General features: G+C 35.3%; 1 protein-coding gene and 1 long non-coding RNA gene across 2 annotated transcripts in view; one reads left to right on the forward strand and one right to left on the reverse strand.

The window, feature by feature from the left end:
- Positions 1-25,060, reverse strand: part of GluRIB (Glutamate receptor IB) — a 195,797-nt gene that overhangs the window by 91,596 nt on the left and 79,141 nt on the right. The window contains 1 exon segment of the mRNA XM_075306386.1: positions 1,207-1,460. Within this exon segment, the coding sequence (XP_075162501.1) occupies positions 1,207-1,460 (254 nt within the window).
- Positions 6,042-25,060, forward strand: part of LOC142235132 (uncharacterized) — a 36,202-nt gene continuing 17,183 nt past the window's right edge. The window contains exon 1 of the long non-coding RNA XR_012721806.1: positions 6,042-6,378. This is a non-coding gene — a long non-coding RNA (uncharacterized LOC142235132). The remainder of the gene's footprint in view (positions 6,379-25,060) is intronic.

The raw sequence follows: 25,060 nt of genomic DNA on the forward strand, positions 1-25,060 counted from the left end.
CAGGTCGTCTAGGTAAACTCAAATCTCAAAAGCATACCCACAAGAGGCTATCGTTGGAGCCCTTCATTATATAAAACTTAATAAATCTTTTGTTTCTCATACTCAGCACCATCGCACTTAGCACGCACTAACAAGAATGGATCAAAAAGAAGATTGATCTTTCACTTTTACTACATAATGACCACCAATTTCTCCGGATCTCAATCAGTTGGACTTTTGCACCTAAGGCATATTGGAGAATAAGGTTGACACTAAAGTCACTTTCGTGCAGTTTGCGATGGCTTCGCCGTTTGAAAGTTAGTTAATGTTAGTAATGTAACATCACCTACCAAATTTCAGGAGGCTCCAAAAGACAAATCTGGAAATCAATTATATTGGGGGGCTATATATAATTATGGGCCGACATGACACATTTTTTGTATGGTTATAAAAAGATTAATGCAACTGACAAAATTTACTGCGAAAGCCCATTATATTAACATATTATGGACCAATAAAGATAGTTTTTTTTTCTAGGACATAACACCACTTACCAAATTTCAACTCCATCGGATGAAATTTGATTTTCCAGGGGGCTTTAAAAGACGAATCTGGGGATGATCCTCAGCTAGTGTATACAAACAATTGATTCGATATGGCCCATTTACAATACAATCCAACAGACGGCCGGGTATTGCTAGATATTCCCAGAATTTTGTCACGACATAGAATATATATGCGGTAGAAACAGAATGGCTAAGTTGGTATATTATATGGTGGAGGGTATACAAATTGACAAAATCTGAATAACACCTTTAAAATCTTTGAACCTTGTATTTTGAAAATTTTTGAAAATCAAGTACAATAGCAACGAAAATTACATTTGCACTCACGACTATTGACTAACTCTTTTCCACAGCAAAAATATATTGCCTTGACTAAAAATCAATTTTGTTTTATAGACCACTAACAATGCTCTCATTTAATAGATTTTTTGTTTTAGTTTTTTTTTTGTGCCACATAACGGACATGAAAATAAAGTTGCTCGTTATGTTGTAGGAAAATCTGTCTCGATAGTTAAGCAAGCATTGCTTTGCTTGTAGAACATCTCCTATTTGTATACCAGTGTGGGTGGTTTCATGTTGTTGTTAGGATTTATATCCTTCTGTTCATTCGTAGTGTGTATGTGTTGGTTTCTTTGTCATCCTTTTGGGAGGATATACTTACCAAACCACTGAGCAAATAGTGATATGTTCGGCGACCCAATGATATGTCTCTAACATGTTGGATTAGAATCTCTTTGGCCATTTCCGTTGGACAATCGAGAACAATGTATTTGTTAGTGAAACGACCCAAATCCTCCAGAGTATGTAGGAAATCAATAGCCATGGTAACGTTGGCAATGCGCTTAACCATCTCAACTTGAAATGATTCATTTCCTGGCTTTAAGCCCTGATAGATTTGCTGCAACCGCAAAAGACCTTGAATGGAAAAAAGGAACAAAAAAAAAGGGATTAGAGATATGTTCGATATAATAATGCCTATATCAAATGTCTATATCTAACATAGAAATATATGTTCATATTCATAAAGGGTAAAAAGCCTTCATGAAATCAAACCTATACTAAAACCGATTCAAATCATACATGGTATTGTCAACGAATATGAGTATGTTAATTTCCATACACGCAAAAAATTTTTCCTAACAAACGAAAATTAAACAAAAACCCATCGTTGTCCATTTATTTTTCGTTGTAAGGAAATTGGTTTGGAACAAAAGTAAATATTTTATGTGATAAACTTTTTAATTTTATTGTTCACAAGTAAAAATATCGAAAACAACATAAAATTTTAGAATCATTTTTTATTTGTTCGCTTGGGCTACCTTCGACACGGAATTATGGCCAAAAAATGATCCAAAAAAACCGCATAAGTTTCACGAAAGTGGCCTTGCGGTATAATGGCACATTTTCAGCGAAGCACTATCTTAAAATGATCCACTATTTGATATTTTTTTAGTACCAACCTTAAGGTTGAGGTACATACCATGCGTTAATGCGTCCGTTGATTGAAAAGTTGAATTCTCTATTATAAAGCAACAGTTTTGTTAGAGTGCTTCAAACTGAAAAATATCAACGCACGGATTAACGCATGATATGTAGCGTTACTCAACCTTTATTCTCCACAATACCCAAAACACCAAAATCCAATGGATTGAGTTTCGGAGATTTTGGTGGCTACGGTGTTGCAGAATCGAAGCGAGTACCTATTTAAGCTATTCTTGGTTGAAAAGCTTATCACGAATGCTGACTGCGATGATGATTAGACCTGTTGGAATGTCTATGGTCTGCGGCCGAAATGTTTGTCTGCCTAGGATTTCAATATTGTGTCTTCATACATTTTCCTGATAAGATTCGGCATTTATTTTGACCCCACGGTCGATGAATACAAGAGGGGAGGGACTATCGGTCGTTACGGTGGGCCACACCATTACTATTGGCGGCGCTTGAATTGTGGTGGTCGATCGAAGGTGTACATTTTCTTTATGAGCTCTTTGGTAAGTAAACACGACCAAACAATCCTTGGTTCTTTATAGTCCTTTTTGTGCTATTTTTTCTATATGTGGTGCATCCATTCTTGCAATATTTTCAGCTCACGAGAAAGTTTTCTACCGATTCAGCGTTGATTTGGATCAAATCTGGTCTTCACTTTTCGGATAAGTTCTGGTGTTTTTCCCCTTTTTTCGTCCACTTTGTGGACGAGATGTAACACTGCCAGTATCCCAGTAAGGAACAATAGCTGAGGTTTTCAGCCAAATATTAAACAACCACAATACACACTGAAAAAATATTTACGTGATATTAAAAATTACGCAACCTAAATTTTTGGATACGAAATTTACAAAATATTAAGGACAAATTTCTTTAAAATAATGTTTATAATATTTGCTTCAAATATTTTTATACCCTGCGCCACAGTGTGGAACAGGGTATTATAAGTTAGTGCATATGTTTGTAACACCCAGAAGGAGACGAGATAGACACATGGTGTCTGTGGAAATAATGCTCAGGGTGGGTCCCTGAGTCGATTTAACCATGTCCGTCCATCTATCTGTGAACACATTTTTGTGATCAAAGTCTAGGTCGCAATTTAAGTCCAATCGCCTTCAAATTTGGCACATGTTCTTAATTAGGGTCAGAATAGAACCCTATTGATTTTGGAAGAAATCGGTTCAGATTTAGATATAGCTCCCATATATATCTTTCGCCCGATATGCACTAATATGGACCCAGCAGCCACAGTTTTATACCGATTTGCTTGAAATTTTGCACAAACAAAAAATTTAGTCGTATAGTCAAGTGTGCAAAATTTGATTGAAATCGGTTCAGATTTAGATATAGCTTCCATATATATTGTTCGCCCGATATGGACTAATATGGCCCCAGAAGCAAGAGTTTTGGCCCAATTTGGGTGAAATTTTGCACTAGGAGTACAATTAGTAATATAGGCATGTGTGCCAAATTTGATTGAAATCGGTTCAGATTTATATAGCTCCCATATATATGTTTTTCTGATTTCGACAAAAATGGTCAAAATACCAACATTTTCCTTGTTAAATCGCCACTGCTTAGTCGAAAAGTTGTAAAAATGACACTAATTTTCCTAAACTTCTAATACATATGTATCGAGCGATAAATCATAAATAAACTTTTGCGAAGTTTCCTTAAAATTGCTTCAGATTTAAATGTTTCCCATATTTTTACCCTGCGCCACACTGTGGAACAGGGTATTATAAGTTAGTGCATATGTTTTTAACACCCAGAAGGAGACGAGATAGACACATGGTGTCTTTGGCAATAATACTCAGGGTTGGTCCCTGAGTCGATATAACCATGTCCGTCTGTCCGTCCGTCCGTCCGTCCGTCCGTCTGTCTGTGAACACATTTTTGTGATCAAAGTCTCGGTCGCAATTTAAGTCCAATCGCCTTCAAATTTGGCACATGTTCCTAATTTGGGTCAGAATAGAGCCCTATTGATTTTGCAAGAAATCGGTTCAGATTTAGATATAGCTCCCATATATATCTTTCGCCCGATATGCACTAATATGGACCCAGCAGCCAGAGTTTTATACCGATTTGCTTGCAATTTAGTACAAACATAACACTTAGTCGTATAGTCAAGTGTGCAAAATTTGATTGAAATCGGTTCAGATTTGGATATAGCTCCCATATATATCTTTCGCCTGATATGAACTTATATGGCCCCAGAAACCAGATTTTTGGCCTAATTTGGTTGAAATTTTGCACTAGGAGTACAATTAGTAGTATAGTCAAGTGTGCAAATTCTGTCCAAATCGAGTGATATTTATATGTATGTATTTGGGACAAACCTTTATATATAGCACCCAACACATTTGAAGGATGTGATATGGTATCGAAAATGTAGATCTACAAAGTGGTGCAGGGTATAATATAGTCGGGCCCGCCCGACTTTAGACTTTCCTTACTTGTTTTTTACTAAAATTGTGTTCCACCCTAGTGCATTAGCTAACTTAAATTTTGAGTCTATAGGTTTTGTAAAAGTCTATCAAATTCTGTCCAAATCGAGTAATATTTAAATGTATGTATTCGAAAATTTCAATCTACAAAGTAGTGCAGGGTATAATATAGTCGGCCCCGCCCGACTTTAGACATTCCTTACTTGTTTTCATTAAATTTAGGACACAAATTTTGTAAATTTTCGTCCCTCCGTTAAAGTCCCATGTATTTGAACTAAGGCTAATTTTCCTTAAAGTTAAGAAACAGATTTTTGATTTGAAGAAATGGTCCTTAAATTATCTGAAATATCGAATCTTTAAATTTAAGATAAAAACGCTTCAAATATAGGCTAAGACTTATTTTGAGGATTTGGCGTCTTTGGTTAAAAGTTTTTGTTGGAATTAAGAAAACATTTTTTACTTCGAAGTATCCGTTATAATTTGGATTTTTAAACTGGCATTTGTTTGTATGTGAGTACCTTTATTTAATACACCGCGAAAAGAGAATGAAAACTTGATAAATAAGATCTGTATCCTAATTTTAATTTTATTGGTTCTAGATTTAAAACCAGATAGGTCGCTAAAAAATTTCTTTATTTTAAAGAAGCCGCATTTTTGGCTCGGAATCAATACCAAAATCCTTAAGGTAAGGTCAAAATCTTTGGATCCAAGTAAACTTTTTTTTTTTTTTTTTTGAGTGCACGCTTGAATTCCACACGAATAATTTGTTTCAGAATTCAATAAATCAAAAAAAAAAAAAAAAAAAACAACGGTTTAGAAATGGTAGTAAACTGAATTTGATTCCAATACATATCAGCCGCCCTGTACAATGAAAAAACAGTGAACCCACCAGGAAGAAAAATTTCGGTTAATTTTAGAAAATTTTGTATATTTTTAGAAAATTTTAACTAAACAGTATAACAAACGCTGGCATTACGCCTATGTCATAAAAATAAGTAAATATTTTTCGAAAAATTCAAGAAAATTTATTAGACATAAATAAGTTTTTTCACTTGTTAAAGAAAATTTTGTAGTTTGAAGGAAAAAATTGGAGTTCAAAATTTCAAGAATGTCTTTAGTGACATACGAAGTTCATGATGAACGCATTTGTAGTAAAATATAAAAATTGAAAGAAATATTGAACTATTTTGTGGAAGACACGAATTTAGTTAATCTTTATCCTTCATTTGTGTATATTTTTTCCTGGGTTTTAGTTAATTTAACTAACGTACACAAAAAATTATTAGAGTAGAGGAAACTTTCTCCAAACATAATAATTCCATGAACTAAAATAAAGTTAAATTGGGTTTAGTGAAATAGAGAGTTCACTTTTTTTGAGTGTACTTGCTTAGAATAAAAACTTTTCTCTTTTATTTTTTCTTAAAGCCACAAACTCATAACGTAATCATAACGACGATCTCAGTCCTTTTCCTTTGTTGGTAAATAAATTTTTTTCTAAACCCACAATTAGACTTTATTTGCCTAAAATGTCTTTCATTTAGGAGAAAACAAAGAAACCTTTGCATGTGACTTAAAAAATAAACAAAGAAAAACATTTATGTCAGAAAAACAAACATCAAAATTTTGAAATGTAACTATGACAAGGAACTTTAGTTTTCTTGTGTAAAACTGGATACAAAGGATAAGGCAAAAAACCAAAAAAACAAAAAATCACAGGATGAAAAACTGCAAACAAATGAATGGCGTCAAATCTAATCAAAGACTCATTTATTTCAATTTTCTGTGAAAGTCGATAGCCATTGTTTTCATTCAATTCACTTGCAGAAGAACATCGTCAGCATCAGTAACACCAACACTAACGCAAACTTCATGGTCATTCCTCTAGAAATGAAAGAATGTGGGTGAGTATGAATTCTGATATCGTTTAGCAGGCATACGACTTTGTAACTCTGTATGGCTTGAGTCATTGTTTCCTGCCAACTTACATACATACATATGTATATATGTATGTATGAGTTTTTGTTTGTTCCAGAGAGATCTGTGTGTGCTGGTGAAGTAAATCTGTGTCCAACATCAATGTCCAACAATACCCTTGAGTTTTTTAAAAATGCATTGTCTTACCAAATGTTGTTAGTTTGGACCATTTTGATTTTTCCCACCATCTTTCCGTTCCGGTCCATTCATCCATTCATTCTCCTCTTATGGAGATGGCAAAGTGGTTACCATCAACACGTCCTTTGTTATGTTTAATCAATGCTGATGACAATAATCTGATGTGCACGAAGTGTTGGTCATGGTGATTGTGATGGTGATGGTAATGCCAGAGTAGATCCTTTTGAAACGAAACGAAACAATTGATATTTCATTTCTGTTTGGCCCATATACAATTTTTTCCTTATTGAAGTTTCTTCATTGCAGACATTTGACTTTATCTGGCACGTCTTGCAACCGTATGGTATCAAAAGTCAACTATTATAGTTTCGTTTGTGTTTAAGTAGTGCGCTGTGTTTTTTCCTTTCAGCAAGTTAAACTGCCAGCATATCGAAATTTCATTTCGAAGCACAATATTAGTTGAATATTTTTCGTGGTGGGCTAAATGTAATAAGATGTTAATCCATTCTCGGATTGAGAGAAATCTTGTTGAATATTTGCTTGTGTTAAGATGTTCATAACGACATTTCAGTTCTATGGCATTATGCTGTTTTTTTCTTATGATGCTTCTTTAGTTTAGGTTTGTTTTTGCAAAGAAATATCCTGTTCCACAAACATTTTTTAAGCGCATATCGGGATCCTCTATAAATTTTTCAATAGAAAATTCCTACACTCAAGAAAAGTTAACCTTATATATAGCACTAAAACAACTTTAATTCTATTTTAGTTCATGGAATTATTATTTTTTGAGAAAGTTTTCTTAAACTTAATAAATTTTTGTGTGCGTTAGTTAAATTAACTAAAAACAGGGAGAATTATACACAAATGAAGAATAAAGATTCACTAAATTCACGTCTGAAACAAAATAGTTCAGAATAACAAGTTGGCTGATAAGTCCTCGGTTTGACACATAGATGGCGTCGCTAGTATTTTTAGTTTTTCGCTTCTCAAGATAATCGCTAAAAATTATTCCATGCGCATCCCAAAAAACAGACGCCATTACTTTGCCAGCGGACTTTTGAGTCTTTCCACGCTTCGGAGACGGTTCACCGGTCGCTGTCCACTCAGCCGAATGTCGATTGGACTCAGGAGTGTAGTGATGGAGCCATGTTTCATCCATTGTCACATATCGACGGAAAAACTCGGGTGTACTACGAGCTAACAGCTTCAAACACCGCTCAGAATCATCAATACGTTTTTGTTTTTGGTCAAATGTGAGCTCGCGCGGCACCCATTTTGCACAGAGCTTCCGCATATCCAAATATTGATTCATGATATGACCAAGAAGTTCCTTTGTATATCTTTAAGGCCTCTGCTATCTCGATCAACTTCATTTTACGGTCATTCAAAATCATTTTGTGGATTTTTTTTATGTTTTCGTTGGTAACCACCTCTTTGGGGCGTCCACTGCGTTCACCGTCCTCCGTGCTCATTTCACCAAGCTTGAATTTTGCATACCAATCAATTATTGTTGATTTCTTTGGGGCAGAGTCCGGAAACTTATTATCAAGCCAAGTTTTTGCTTCCACCGTATTTTTTCCCTTCAGAAAACAGTATTTTGTCAAAACACGAAATTACTTTTTTCCATTTTTTCCACAATAACAAAAGTTGCTTCACAAAAGACGCTCTATCTCACAAACTGATTGACTTACAGACGTCAAATTTTGAAGGTTGGTACTATATAAAAATAATATGCATTTAATACTAGCGACGCCATCTATATGTCAGATCGGGGACTTATCAGCCAACCTGTAAATGGACTCGATCATTTGAGATGCCCATGATATTAGCAATTTCACGCACTTTTATCATTTAATAGCATATCAAGCACTTTGGCTACGATTTTTGTTTTTGTTGTTGTTTTTGAATGTCCACTATGTGGTTCGTCTTCAATGCTTGTACGACCACGTTTAAATTCAGCAACCCATTTTTTTACTACTGCATATGAAGGAGCACTTTCACCTAACACATTCACCATATCATTATGAATTTCTTGTCCCGACAAACCTTTTTTATGTAAATATTTAATGACAGCACGCATTTCTAATTTTTCCATTGTAAAACAAGTAAGTAAAGTAGAAAGTCGGGCGGGGCCGACTATATCATACCCTAAACCACCATTACAGAATTAGTAATCATAAGCATTTCTGGGGTAACATATAGGTCTGGGAGATAAACCGCAGTTGCATATTTAAGAAAATTAAGGGGTACATGTCTATGGGTGCTTTGTGTCAATCTGACTATAGCTCATAGTCAATGTTGCCACGGAAAATGTTCGGTTTACCCTACAAGGACAAAAAAAGATCCCTAACCTTTCCCATACATTCCCAAACAATTTTCCCTACTATATTTTTCGCTAAATTTAAAAAATTTTACGAAACAAAAATGGTTCTAAGTACTTTATTTTCTTAAAATATGAATATGCAACGTATATAACTTAGATTATAAATTTGTATTACCACCACGGCTGCCACAGTTGGTAGAATTCTACCCAAATTAGTAATCTTTTTTGTTAAATCTCTATAAAAATAAAATTTTGGAAAAAGTTTCTATAAACAAATTTTTGTGAGAAATTTTTCTATAGAAATAAAATTTTGACAATAAATTCTATAGAAATAAAATCTTGAGAAAAAATTCCACAGAAATAACATTTTGAGAAAATTTTTTATAGAAATAATATTTTGAAAAAAATTTCTATAGAAATACAATTTTGACAAAATGTTCTATAGAAATAAAATGTTGACAAAATTTTCTACAGGAATAAAGTTTACCACACATTAAAGATCAATTTAATTTCCTCCTCTAGAGCCACCAAAATGTAAAAATTATTGCAAATTGTGTTGAGTAAAAATGTCCTACATTGTGGCCCTACGTCCCTACAAGACACTAAATATTATTAGGGAATTTCCCCTACTTCTAGCAACACTGCCTGTGTTGATATTGCGCCTACGGAGTTAGTATGCCACTAATATTGAGCCCATTATTAAAAAAGAGAAAATCGTTAAATTAGTGTGGGTAATAAATACAAATTTGTAAAAACCGAGCAATATTTTTATGAACGAGCTACAAGTACGTATAAGTACGATCGGCTAGTACATCAAAATTTTAAATTTGAGTAACATTGGTTAATAAATAAGAGTACTATGGCCAAATTTGGGAAAATCAAGCGATGCATATATATGGGAGCTATATCTAAATCTGAACATTTGCATAATATTTTGCGGGTTTGATTAATACCACAAAAGGTTACCTTGTGCAAGATTTGAGTAAGATCAGTTAAGAAATGAGGCCTGTATGGTCAAACATAAGGTTATAAGGGGCGAATTTTTCAAAATCGGGTGATACATATATGGGAGCTATATCTACATCTGAACCGATTTCGATGAAATTTTGCACATATAGTTAGTACTATAGAGGACTGGATCTAGCCAACTTTTAGTAAGATCGGTTAATAAATAAGGGTTCTATGGCCAAATTTGGGAAAATCGGGCTATACATATATATGGGAGCTATATCTAAATCTGAACCGATTTCGATGATTTTTCGCACATATAGTTAGTGCTATAGAAGACTAAATTTAGCCAAATTTGGGTAAGATCGGTTGATAAATAAGGGTCTTAATGCCAAATTTGGAAAAATCGGGCGGTACATATATATGGGAGCTATAGCTAAATCTGAACCGATTTCGATGATTTCTTGCACATATAGTAAGTGCTATAGAAGATTATATTTAGCCAAGTTTGAGTAAGATCGGTTGATAAACAAAGGTTTTGTGGCCAAATTTGGGAAAATCGGGCGATACATTTATATGAGAGCTATATCTAAATCTGAACCGCCGATCCGTTTGAAAAAACGCGCAACGTGACCCCATTTGTCGAAATCTGGCGATACATATATATGGGAGCTATATCTAAATTTGATCCGATTTCTTCCAAATTCAATTGCGTTCGTCCTTGTGCCCAAAAAACTCCCTGTACCAAATTTCTTCAAAATCGGTTAATAATTGCGACCGGAATCCTGTGAACAACAAATACGTGGACAGACGGACGGACGGACACCAAGCGCTAGATCGACTCAGGAGGTGATTCTGAGTCGATCGGTATATATTTTATGGGGTCTAAAATCAATATTTCTGGTAGGCACATTTTTTGGCCGATCAAACTTATTATACCCTGACCACTATGTGGTTTAGGGTATAAAAATTGCGGATGCGTCTTTTTTGAACACCTGTTTCTATATGAAGGAGTTGCCAGATAGAAACAAAATTTAACATGTGTTCATAACAGAGATGGAAGTTTCCAAAACACTTAACTTTTTTCTGTTTATACCGCGCTTTTTGTGCTAGGCTAAGAAGTTTCCGAACTGCCCTCGTACTGTGCAACAAACTTGCCACCCGAAACAAGAATCCACACCAACAAAAACAATTTTCAATTTTGAGGAAAAAATTGAACAATATTTACCCAATCCATAGTTCATGAAAAAAAAAAACACACTCACACACACATAAGGCAAACTATGAAAATGAACATAACCACACTCTTGAACAATCCCATTTTAAGTATACAAACAGGAAACAGGATGTTATATTCTAGTTAACATGCAAACAAGAACTCTACTCTTCGTATAGGAAAACAAATATCCACACATACTAACACCAACAAATGGTTGCAATGAAACGTATAGGAGAGCAATAGAGAAGGAGAGTGAGATTTGTATTAAATGGCCATGAGCATAGCAATGCCTTTGCCATCAATATTTGTGACAGCAAAGATTGACTTGGATTTGATTTGGATACATTTACACTTACATATACATTTACATTTACAAATTCGCATACATATGTATTATGTGTACGACACATATAAGCTGGCCTCAATTTCCCTTTCCTATATTCTCATTCATATCTGTGGTCACCGTCAAGCATTTTCCAAATGTCCTGTTTTAAGTCAATTTGAGCACAACATGTTATGATGATAATGAAGATAAGAATGCAGTACAGATGGTGGGAATACCTTAAACGGGGTCAAAATGGTTATGAATTTTTTATAAAATCATATTCAATAGTTTAATTTGATTTTTAAATTTGTTTACTTTATATTGAATTAAAATTTTATGATTGTACGCAATAGACATCGATATTTTTGTTAAAAAAATACATAATTTTTCCGTCTGTCCATTTTATAAAATTTAATAAGATTTAGATGAAAAAAAAAAAAAAACAAGTAACATAGTCAGGCGGGGCCGACTATATCATACCCTAAACCACCCCTACTGAATTAGTAAACATAAGCATTTGTGGGGTAACATTGGTATAGGTTTGATAAATAAACCGCATTTCCATATTTAAGAACATTAAGGGGTAAATTTTTATGGGATTTTTGTCACAATCTGAACAGAAATGTCTGATTTTATATATACTTGTAGCTATAGTTGATTTTGCGCCTACAGAGTTGGTATATAACTAATATTGAGTCCATTATTAAAAAAGAGGAAACCGCTCAACTAATGTGGGTAATAAATGAAAATTCGTGAAAATCGGGCAATATTATAATGTAAGAGTTACATGTAAGTCTAAATATGATCGGATAATACATACAAATTTGAAACTTGAATAGCATTGGTTAATAAATTAGAGTATTATGGGCAAATTTGGGGAAATCGAGCGATGTATATATATGACAGCTATATCTAAATCTGAACCGATTTAGATGATATTTTTCAGGTTTGGTTGAAACCATAAAAGGTTGCCTTGTGCTAAATTTCAGTAATATCGGGTAATAAATAAGACCACTATGGCCAGAAATAAAGTTATAATGGAAAACTTTTGAAAAATGGGCGATACATATATATTGCGGATATATCTAAATCTGAATCGATTTGGATTATGTTTTGCAGGTTTGGTTGATATATCACGAGACTATCTTTTGCTAAATTTTAGTAAGATTGGTTAATAAATGAGGCTACTATGGTCAAAAATAAGATTAAAAGGGCCCATTTTCCAAAATCGAGCGCTACATATATATGGGAGCTATATCTAAACCTTAACCTTTTTGGATGATATTTTGCACATATAGTCAGTATTATAGAAGATTAGAGTAAGCCTAATTTGAGTAAGATCGGTTGATAAATAATGGTTATATAACCAAATTTGTTTAAATCGGGCGATACATATATATGGAAGCTATAGCTAAATCTGAACCGATTTCGATGAGTTTCTGCACATATAGTAAGAACTATAGAAAATTCGATTTGGTCAACTTTGAGTAAGATCGGTTGATAAATAAGGAACTTACGTCCAAATTTGGGAAAATCGGGCGATACATATATATGGGACCTATATCTAAATTTGAACCGATTACCATGAAATTTTGCACACTTAAAGGGTGGTCAATAAGATTACTTTGTGGCAAATTTGACGCCGATTGGTTTGTAAATGAACGCAATATGACCCCATTTATCGAAATCGGGCGATACGTATATATGGGAGCTATATCTAAATTTGATCCCAAATTTAACAGCGTTCGTCCCTGGCCCAGAAAAACGGCATATACCGAATTTAATCAAAATCGGTTAGTAATTGCGACCGGAATCCTACGAACAACAAATACATGGATGGACGGATGGACACCAAGCGCTAAATCGACTCAGGAGGTGATTCTTAGTCGATAGGTATATATTTTATGGGGTCTAAAATCAATATTTCTGATAGGCACATTTTTTGGCAGATCAAACTTATTATACCCTGACTACTATGTGGTTTAGGGTATAAAGAGTACTACAATTGTGCAGTCAAACACTTGTTTTCGCATTTTATCAATATCCTACGAAAAAAGATACAATTTGGATTTATCCCAAATAACACTTCCTGGGAAAACTTAGTAGGACTACCACCAAAGACAGGTCTAGTCTGGGACAAACTTTGAGGAAACAATTTCAATATAAAGGGTGATTTGTTAAGAGCTTGATAACTTTTTAAAAAAAAAACGCATAAAATTTGCAAAATCTCATCGGTTCTTTATTTGAAACGTTAGATTGGTCCATGACATTTACTTTTTGAAGATAATTTCATTTAAATGTTGACCGCGGCTGCGTCTTAGGTGGTCCATTCGGAAAGTCCAATTTTGGGCAACTTTTTCGAGCATTTCGGCCGGAATAGCCCGGATTTCTTCGGAAATGTTGTCTTCCAAAGCTGGAATAGTTGCTGGCTTATTTCTGTAGACTTTAGACTTGACGTAGCCCCACAAAAAATAGTCTAAAGGCGTCAAATTGCATGATTTTGGTGGCCAACTTACCGGTCCATTTCTTGAGATGAATTGTTCTCCGAAGTTTTCCCTCAAAATGGCCATAGAATCGCGAGCTGTGTGGCATGTAGCGCCATCTTGTTGAAACCACATGTCAACCAAGTTCAGTTCTTCCATTTTGGCAACAAAAAGTTTGTTAGCATCGAACGATAGCGATCGCCATTCACCGTAACGTTGCGTCCAACAGCATCTTTGAAAAAATACGGTCCAATGATTCCACCAGCGTACAAACCACACCAAACAGTGCATTTTTCGGGATGCATGGGCAGTTCTTGAACGGCTTCTGGTTGCTCTTCACTCCAAATGCGGCAATTTTGCTTATTTACGTAGCCATTCAACCAGAAATGAGCCTCATCGCTGAACAAAATTTGTCGATAAAAAAGCGGATTTTCTGCCACTGATTTTGGTAATAAAATTCAGTGATTTGCAAGCGTTGCTCGTTAGTAAGTCTATTCATGATGAAATGTCAAAGCATACTGAGCATCTTTCTCTTTGACACCATGTCTGAAATCCCACGTGATCTGTCAAATACTAATGCATGAAAATCCTAACCTCAAAAGAATCACCCTTTATATTGAACAATAGATTCTTTTCATAATGTATTTCAGTAAATGTGTTGATACAATAAGATGTTAATATAAAGATTGTATAGTTTAGGTTAAAGTGGCAGCCCGATTAAGATTCAGGCTCACTTAGACTATTCAGTCCATTGTGATATTACATTAACTAAAAGTACCTATTACATATGGGAACTTCTAGTTTTAACCGCTGAACCTTCTCGATTATTTTTCTTCGCTGAACCAACCAGATTGTTCCAAAAACATTAGTAGACTGCTTAAGTTAAGGTTTTCCAGATCCGCCAGTAATCTGAAGCTATATGCTCCTAAAAGATGCTTGCGCTTTATACACAATGCAGGACACTCACACAAGAGGTGTTTAATTGATTCTTTTTCCTCCGCATCATGACAGCTCATACAATAGTCATTATACTTCGCGCCAATAGTTTTTGCAAATCGCCTATCAGGCAGCGACCCGTTATAGAAGATATCAGGAGTGATATCTGACGTCTCGAGAACATTAGCATATCTAGTGTGCGGTTTAAGTTGAAATGGGGCCATATTTGCTTGGTTTCGTTACAACCCTTGCAATTCTCCCATCGAACGCCATCATTACAGCCATCATAACAGCCTTCTCACGCAGTATGAGCTTGCAGGTAGCTAGGAGCATACCAATAAATTCCAGTTCCCCTGGAATAAGTAAGGTAGTCCCTAGCCTTGCCAACTCATCCGCTTCGCAGTTCCCCGGTATGTTCCTATGGCCAGGCACCCATATTAGGTGAATATTGTACTGCTCAGCCATCTCATTGAGAGATTTGCGGCATTCGATGGCCGTTTTCGAGATGAGGAACACAGAGTCCAAGGATTTTATTGCAGGTTGACTGTCTGAGTATATATTAATGGCCACATTTTTTGGAACATTACTTCTCTGCCAATTCGCCACCTCTCTTATTGCTAATATTTCAGCCTGAAAAACACTACAGTGATTAGGTAATCTTTTCGCTATTCGTCCATCCCTTGTCCATCCAATTTGGAGCCATCAGTGAAGAAATCTATACTTTATTCCCCGGGGTCTGTGTGCACCACGCCTCACTGTTGGGGATTAGAGTCTCAAACTTTTTGTCGAAAAGTGGACTCGCCAAAGTGTAATCCACTACGTTAGACACATCTGGCATTATCACAAGTCGTTTTCTGAAGTGCCGGCAACCAGACTACAACACCATATAGCATTATAGGTCTAACCACTGCCGTGTATAGCCAATGCACAATTTTTGGTTTTAGTCCCCACTTTTTTCCTATTGCCTTTTTGCACGAGTACAAAGCTTCCGTTGCTTTTCTCGCGCTTTCTTCAATATTAAGCTTAAAGTTCAGCTTCCTGTATAAAATAACGCCAAGGTATTTTGCACACTCACCAAAGGGAATTTCAATACCGCCTAAGGAAATAGGCCTAACCGTGGGAGGTTTGCGATCTTTGCAGTACATAACTAATTCTGTCTTTGCACGATTTACCTCAAGACCATTGTCTTTCGCCCATTTATCAGTCATCCGGACGGCCCTCTGAATAATATCTCTGATTGTGGATGGGAATTTCCCCTGACTGCCAGAGCCACATTTTCTAGGATAACCAGAAGGTTATTTATATCAACATTCCAAAGAAGAGGTGATAGAACTCCTCCCTGGGGAGTGCCTCTGTTCACATACCTTTGTAAGTTTGCTTGTCCTAGTGTGGCTGAAATACGTCTCTTCATTAGCAGTTCGTCTAACAGCCTGAGTATACATGGATTAACATTAAGAGTTGTCAGTCCATTTAATATCGAGCTCGGATGGACATTATTGAACGCCCCTTCGATGTCTAGAAACGCAACGATTGTGTATTCTTTGACAGATAGTGAGCTTTCAATAAAGCTGACTAGTTCATGTAATGCGGTCTCAGTAGACCTGCCCTTCGAGTATGCATGCTGTCGTTTCGAGAATAAACTTGAATCGATGCTAGTTCTAAGATAAATATCTATCATCCTCTCCAGAGTCCTAAGTAGGAATGAGGATAAGCTGATTGGTCGGAAATCCTTCGCCCTTGAGTGAGAGGCTTTTCCCGCTTTAGGTATGAAAACGACTTTTGTTTCCCTCCACTTTCCCGGGATATATGATAGGTTGATACATCCTTTATATATAGCCGACAACCAGGGGATAATTTTGTCAGTTACTGCTTGTAACTCCATCAGGTCCGGGGGATTTGAATGGAGTGTATAGAAATTAATAAATTATATGAAAATTTAAAATTTCCGACAAATTGGAGCACTAGTGCCAGTCTCTGATAGGTCCATTAGTGACAATTTTCACAAATTTTAATAAAAGAAATTTGTAAAGCTAACGGATGCGAAGGATCATTGAAAAATCTATGAAATGAGTCATCATAAACAGGGTGGCGTTTAGGTACTGCTCGTCTCATTTTAGTGTTTGCAATCGTACAAAAGCATTTCGATTTATTGTATTTAGAAATTAAGTTATATTCCATGACAACATGATCTGGTTTACATGCTAAAAGGGTTAGCAACTAAAAAACCTTAGACTGAAAGAAACAAGGAGTTGCTTCGCTTGCACAAAAGTGGCCAGTTACCTAATTGTCAAATAGGGCAGCTGAAAATATGCACTTTCGAATGGCCACCAGAATTCAGGCCCCTATAATGGCATTGGTGTGGCCACCGTAATGGATGATAGTCGCTCCCTGCTCGTACTCATTCAATTAAATGCCGAATATTATGAAGTAAATTTCTTAAAGGGTTTAGCGAAGCCCTAGACAGACAAACATTTCGCCTGCAGACTATGAAAGTTCCAACAGGACTAGAACCATCGCATTCAGCACGTGTCAACCAATAATGGCTTAAAATCATCTCTTCATTTCCACCGTATAATGGTCAACAAAAATTACTCCTGTGGCATTTCCAAGAGTAAGGTTGACACTAAGGCGAATGATAACTGAAGACGACAATAATGTCCAACTTAGATCATAGTGCAAGCATGAAGCTCATTTCATGGCCACAAGACCAGGATTGACGTCTCGAATGTTGTGATGAGTATTTGGTGAGATTGGAAAGGAATCATCCACTATGAGTTTTTCCGACCTAATCAAACGTTGGGTTCTACAAGTTACTCTCAATAACTGTTAAGATTCAACAAATCACCAAGCCCTCCTCTACACAGTAAAATTGTGAATTAAAATTAAAATTAAAATGATTTTCGTGATTCTAAAAATTGTTGCGAATCATGGAAAATGTCGTGAATAGTGCGTTTTTTAATTTTGAATAAGCGTTCATGGTTATTTCGTAATTGTAGTTGAGAGCGGGTTCCTTCCACACATAGCGTGCATGATTAAAGATTTCGTTTCAGTAATGTGCGTGAACTTAACTCTCACAATGAAAATTTTAATTTCTTACGAAAAGAACAATTTAAGTGTAGTTTTCCAGATAAGGAATATAATTACCTCCTAAATCAAATGGAACAATGGAACATGGAACATTTTTGCAGCAAAAATATTTTTTCGCCAAGCATAAATATATAATGTCCACGAAAATAATATGGTTACGACAAAGATAACATTTTGTTTTAGGATGATATTCCTTCTCTGGGTGAGCTTGGTCAAAAACTCGCATTTAGATAAATTACATACTTACTACAAATAATAATTTATTCACCAAATTTTTTTTAGACAACGTTTTATTTGCGGATTATTTCCACTGGGATGACAAAAAACAATATATATTTTTATTGTTTGTAGTTATTTATTTTATTTTCGTTACCAAGCAACTTCATAATCAGTTTTGGAATTCAATTTTTTGTTTGGCAATTACGAATTGTACTTAAATCAATAAATTTTACACTTGGTCCAATGGAACATAGTAACTGAAGGGTTGTGAATTCAATTATGAGCGAATTTTGTTATTTTAGAGAGTTTTCCATTCAAACAATTATTTTCGTAATTGACTTAATAAATATCGTATTTGATTTATTTTTTTAAATTTAATTATGCCAATAATTGAATTTTATTTTGATACATTTTTTTCTGTGTATCAGTATAACTACACTGTTAGAAAAATATGTTTTTCATATGTTCCGATATTAACGAAATGTGTTTCGGGTACAATTTTTAAACACAATATATTTAAGTGCAAAAATGTAATGTTCCTAAACTAGCATTAAATGTTTGGAACACATATGTTAATATATAAAAATATATTATGTTTAGGACAAGAATGTTTCATAAAAATAATATGTGTAAATTTAAACATATATAAACATACAAATTTCGAGTAAACTTATATATGTTGTGATATTTTATTCAGGGAGCGACAGAGACAGAGAGAGTATAGAGAAAGAACCCGAGAGGGTTGACGAAAGATATCAACATAACACAGCGAGAGAATCAAAGGATAGCAATTTTTTGAAACTGCTTGTATGTTGTTTCGGAAAACTATTTTACGTGTTCATTTGTTTTGGCTATGAGCTTGGCATGTTAATAAGGCTTCGCCAAAAATTGAATATCCTTAAGTCTAAATATTATTTAATTTTAGCATTAAATTGCTTATTCGGAGTAAAGAGAATAGACATTCGGAATCAGTAAAATATACATTAAAAAAAACAGCTGCCTTGAGAGCAGCAATTTAAGTATGTGTGGACATGTGTTTTGTTTATCATTTTGGCATTATGTACACAAATTGTTCGTTCGTCAAAAGAAATCGGAACGTACGACGATTTAATCAAAATATTTAGCAAGAAAGGAAATAAAAAAAAGAAGTATATACGGCCGTAAGTTGGGCAAGACCGAATCTTAAATACCCACCACCATGAATAAAATATTAGGGTTTCCTTTGAAATTTCATAGGGGTTTGAGGACAAATCAAGCAGAGCAGTTCAACCAATACACTTCCCGGAGATAAATTTAAAGATTTTACCTATGAAGATTATATCAGATTCTGGATTTGTAAGAACCGTTTTTGTTTTAGAGGAATCATTAACATCTTTTGTAAGTGTGCAAGAAAATTATAAAATAACGTCTTGATTTGAAATCTGTAGATATTCACCCGAAAAGTAAAATCTGGAAATTTTTCATTGAGTTTCAAGCAATTTGAAACACTGGCCGATACACACCATTTTCGGCGTATCTCTTTATGATCCAAAAATAATTCTAGATTTCGAATTTCATACAAATTGGATAAAAACTATGGTTTTTATAATCCCAAGAAATAAAATCCGGAGATCGGTCATTATTGGGGATATACCAATATTCTTCACCAATGTGATATCACAATGGACTGAATAGTCTAAGTGAGCCTGAAATATCGGGCTGCCACCTAACCTAACCTAACCAAAACATGAACCAATACACGCCCTTTTCGGCACACCTCTTTATTGTCATAAAATACTTCTAGATTTCCAATTTCAGGCAAATTGGATAAAAACTTCGGATTCTAGAAGACCAAGAAGTAATATTTACAATTTATCTTATGTTAACCAGTAGTTAAAGCCTAATGGACCTATACAAAAATTACCTTATAATGAATTCGGAGAATTTCACTTTGAGATATATCAAGAGATAACAAACCTTTCTAATGATTGAGCGCAGGATAATGTATTGATTTCGTATTCCCATAACATATTTCGAAGAGAGACTACAAACTCAACCAAAAAGCCCACTGTATTTGGACGATAATGACCCACATCATCATAACTACTGAACTCATCATATGCTATTATATAGTTGAGCCGGAAAAAAGGTCAAACGATTTCATGGCATGATTGGCGATTGGAGACAAAACCCCAAACACATAACATTTTTTGTACCACGAACATAAATGACATTCAATGTTCATGATATTTGCTATGAAAGAAGCAAAAGTATTATTACATGCCATTGACATACAAAGTGATATCGTTTGTTCATTCATATGGTTTATGGGCAAATTGACATTTTCTTCATCTTCTCCCATCTTTATGTGTATTGTAATATTGGAGGCTGTAGTTTTTCTCCACAGATTCTTTTCGCTACTATAGCAAATGCATATGTCATGATATAGCTACTGTGAAGATTAAATTTTGGATGAAATAAATCTGGATGGAAATATGGTTACAATTGTTAAATATTGTTTTATAGCAAAGGGTTTGCTGTTACTACACTAAACCAACTTCGACATGCAGAGAAACTAATTTGTTCGCCATGGCATCGTAATCACTAAATGCTCATTAAATGCACCTAAAATGGTTAGTATCGATCCTTTCTACCGTATGACCCGTAACTATTTCCGTACACGTAATACAGTAATTCGTACATATTAAATAAAATACTATTGTTTCTATTTAATATATAATGTCAACTATATTAAACAATGACTCCTTGGAGTAAGGACAATAGGTTAGGTTAGGTTAGGTGGCAGCCCGATATTGCAGGCTCACTTAGACTATTCAGTCCATTGTGATACCACATTGGTGAACTTCTCTCTTATCACTGAGTGCTGCCCGATTCCATGTTAAACTCAATGACAAGGGACCTCCTTTTTATAGCCGAGTCCGAACGGCGTTCCACATTGCAGTGAAACCACTTAGAGAAGCTATGAAATCCTCAGAAATGTCACCTGCATTACTGAGGTGGGATAATCCACCGCTGAAAAACTTTTTGGTGTTCGGTCGTAGCAGGAATCGAACCCACGACCTTGTGTATCCAAGGCGGGCATGCTAACCATTGCACCACGGTGGCTCAATAAGGACAATACTAATTAGCCACCAAGATTATCTTAAACCAGCCATAACTTATGATCCTACAGATGAGATATATCAGCACATTGCACAAAAAAGCTATCACCAAAATATTTCCAATTAAAAACTTGATCGATTACGTTTTAAAGTATACAATTAACAAGTATATACAGCAGAAGGTCGGCCGGGCCGAATCTTAAATACCCACCACCATGAATCAAATATTAGGGTTTCCTTTGCAATTTCAGGAGGGTTTGAAACCAGTACACTTCCCTAAGATAAATTTAAGGATTTTACCTGTGAAGACTATATCAGATTCTGGATTTATAAGAACCATTTTTGTTTGAGTTTTAGAGGAATCATTAACATCTGTAGATTTTCACCCGAGAAGTAAAATCTGGAAATTTTACATTGAGTTTCAAGCATTTTTCATGATCAGTGGGCCTTCTATACCCTCAAGAAGTGAAATCGGTCTATATGGAGGCATTACCAAATGGACCGATAAAAACTTAATCCGATACACGTTTTTGTAAGCCTAAAATACAATTTCAGGCAAATCGAATAAAAAATACGGTTTGCAGAAATCCAAGGAGTTAAATTGAGAGATCGTTCTTATGGGGGCTATACTAAAATATGGACCGATACTCACCGTTTTCGGTACATCTCTTTATGGGCCTAAAATACCTCTAGATTTAAATGTCAGGCAAATTGGATAAAAACTTCGGATTCTACAAACCCAAGACCCTAAATCGGGAGGTCGGTTTATATGGGGACCATACCAAAACATGGACCGATGCACACCATTTTTAACACACCTCTTTATGGTTCTAAAATACCTCTAGATATCCAATTTCAGGTAAATTGAATAAAAATTGTGGATTCTAGAAGCCCAAGAAGTAAAATCGAGAGATCGGCCTATATAGGGGTTATACCAAAAGATGGGCCGATACTCACAATTTTTGGCACACCTTTTTATGGTCATAAAATACCTCTAGATTTCAAATTTCAGGCAGACAGACAGAAGGACATGGTTATATCGTCTTAGAATTTCTCGCTGATCAAGAATATATGTACTTTATATAGTCGGAAATCGATATTTCGATGTGTTACAAACGGAATGACAAACCTATTATACCCCCGTCACCATTCTATGGTGGTGGGTATACAAATTAACTAATACAATAAAGTTTTTAATAAAACTCAAGTCAAGTAAGAACCTGATTAACATATTTTTATACCCTCCACCATAGGATGGGGGTATATTAATTTTGTCATTCCCTTTGCAACACATCGAAATATTGCTCTATGACCCCATAAAGTATATATATTCTGGGTCGTGGTGATATTCTGAGTCGATCTTTTTTGATTTAATATATACCACGTATGGACTTACATACAATTTAGAAGACGGTGATATGGACCAATTTCTGCATGGATGTTAGAGACCATATACCAATCCATGTACCAAATTTCAGGCGGATCGGATGAGGCTCCGCAAGCCAAATCTGGGGATCGGTTTATATGGGGGCTATATATAATTATGGACCGATGTGGACCGATTTTTGCATGCTTGTTAGAGACCATATACCAACATCATGTACCAAATTTAAGCCGGATCGGATGAAATTTGCTTCTCTTTGGGGCTCCGCAAGCCAAATCTGAGGATCGGTTTATATGGGGGCTATATATAATTATGAACCGATGTGGACCAGTTTTAGCATGGTTTTTAGAGACCATATACCAACAACTTGTACCAAAGTTAAGCCGTATCGGATGAAATATGCTTCTGTTAGAGGCTCCGCAAGCCAAATCTGAGGGTCCCTTTATATGGAGGCTATACGTAAAAGTGGCCCATTTCCAATACCGTCCGACCTACGTCAATAGCAACTACTTGTGCCAAGTTACAAGGCGACAGCTTGTATCGTTCGGAAGTTAGCGTTATTTCAACAGACGGACGGACATGCTTAGATCGACTCAGAATTTCACCACGACTCAGAATATATATACTTTATGGGGTCTTAGAGCAATATTTCGATGTGTTACAAACGGAATGACAAAGTTAATATACCCTTTATCCTATGGTAGAGCGTATAAGAAGCATTTTCCAATGAATAACTTCTAAAGTAATTCAATGGATCCCAAATTTGAGTACATCCATTCTATAAGCTTCTGTAAATTTCGTTGAAGTTGATCGAAATTTTCACTATTTCCCGATCAGAAGTTAATTATACAAACTACTATTTTGGAAACTTTTTTGTGCTGGGATTTTTTAGAATTTCCTTCAATAACATAACATAAAACATGCTGTACAAATGTATTGTAATCAAATTCATTGAATATTTTCAATGATTTTATTATTCCAAATTTTTGATGTATTGTAATCAAATTCATTGAATATTTTTAATGAATTTATTATTCCAAATTTTTGATGAGGGCGGTAGATAGAGAGAAAAAAAAAACAAGAGGGGAAATATTTTTCAAGATAGCCCACAAGGAAATTTGAATACAATTGCACAAATATTTTGGAAAATGTCCAAAATTGCTTCATTTTCCTCTTTCTTTGTCTTTCCGCATTTCCATCAACGCTTGATCTTTTTTATATCATTCCATGTAAACAAAAATTGGTGAACATATGTGATAGGGAAAAGTCATGCAAATATTTATTCAATTTAATTCTCTGATTCCTATATTAAGCCCAAAGGCTTTTGGGCAGAAAAAAAGAGCAGGCAAGAGGCACCTGCCGAGCCAAAGTATGCCATATATTCTTCAATAGGGCCACGCATACCAATAACGACGACTTATAGCTGACAATGTAAAAGAGAGGCAAATGTGTTTGTTTTTTTTTTCAGACAGGACAATTTGATTCGTTTCTGCATATAAAGGGTGATTCTTTTGAGGTTAGGATTTTCATGCATTAGTATTTGACAGATCACGTGGGATTTCAGACATGGTGTCAAAGAGAAAGATGCTCAGTATGCTTTGACATTTCATCATGAATAGACTTACTAACGAGCAACGCTTGCAAATCATTGAATTTTATTACCAAAATCAGTGGCAGAAAATCCGCTTTTTTATCGACAAATTTTGTTCAGCGATGAGGCTCATTTCTGGTTGAATGGCTACGTAAATAAGCAAAATTGCCGCATTTGGAGTGAAGAGCAACCAGAAGCCGTTCAAGAACTGCCCATGCATCCCGAAAAATGCACTGTTTGGTGTGGTTTGTACGCTGGTGGAATCATTGGACCGTATTTTTTCAAAGATGCTGTTGGACGCAACGTTACGGTGAATGGCGATCGCTATCGTTCGATGCTAACAAACTTTTTGTTGCCAAAAATTGAAGAACTGAACTTGGTTGACATGTGGTTTCAACAAGATGGCGCTACATGCCACACAGCTCGCGATTCTATGGCCATTTTGAGGGAAAACTTCGGAGAACAATTCATCTCAAGAAATGGACCGGTAAGTTGGCCACCAAGATCATGCGATTTGACGCCTTTAGACTATTTTTTGTGGGGCTACGTCAAGTCTAAAGTCTACAGAAATAAGCCAGCAACTATTCCAGCTTTGGAAGACAACATTTCCGAAGAAATTCGGGCTATTCCGGCCGAAATGCTCGAAAAAGTTGCCCAAAATTGGACTTTCCGAATGGACCACCTAAGACGCAGCCGCGGTCAACATTTAAATGAAATTATCTTCAAAAAGTAAATTTCATGGACCAATCTAACGTTTCAAATAAAGAACCGATGAGATTTTGCAAATTTTATGCGTTTTTTTAAAAAAAAAGTTATCAAGCTCTTAACAAATCACCCTTTATTTATACTACATCA

Source organism: Haematobia irritans, chromosome 4 (genome assembly GCF_050003625.1).
Source record: "Haematobia irritans isolate KBUSLIRL chromosome 4, ASM5000362v1, whole genome shotgun sequence".
NCBI classification, from domain to species: domain Eukaryota; kingdom Metazoa; phylum Arthropoda; class Insecta; order Diptera; family Muscidae; genus Haematobia; species Haematobia irritans.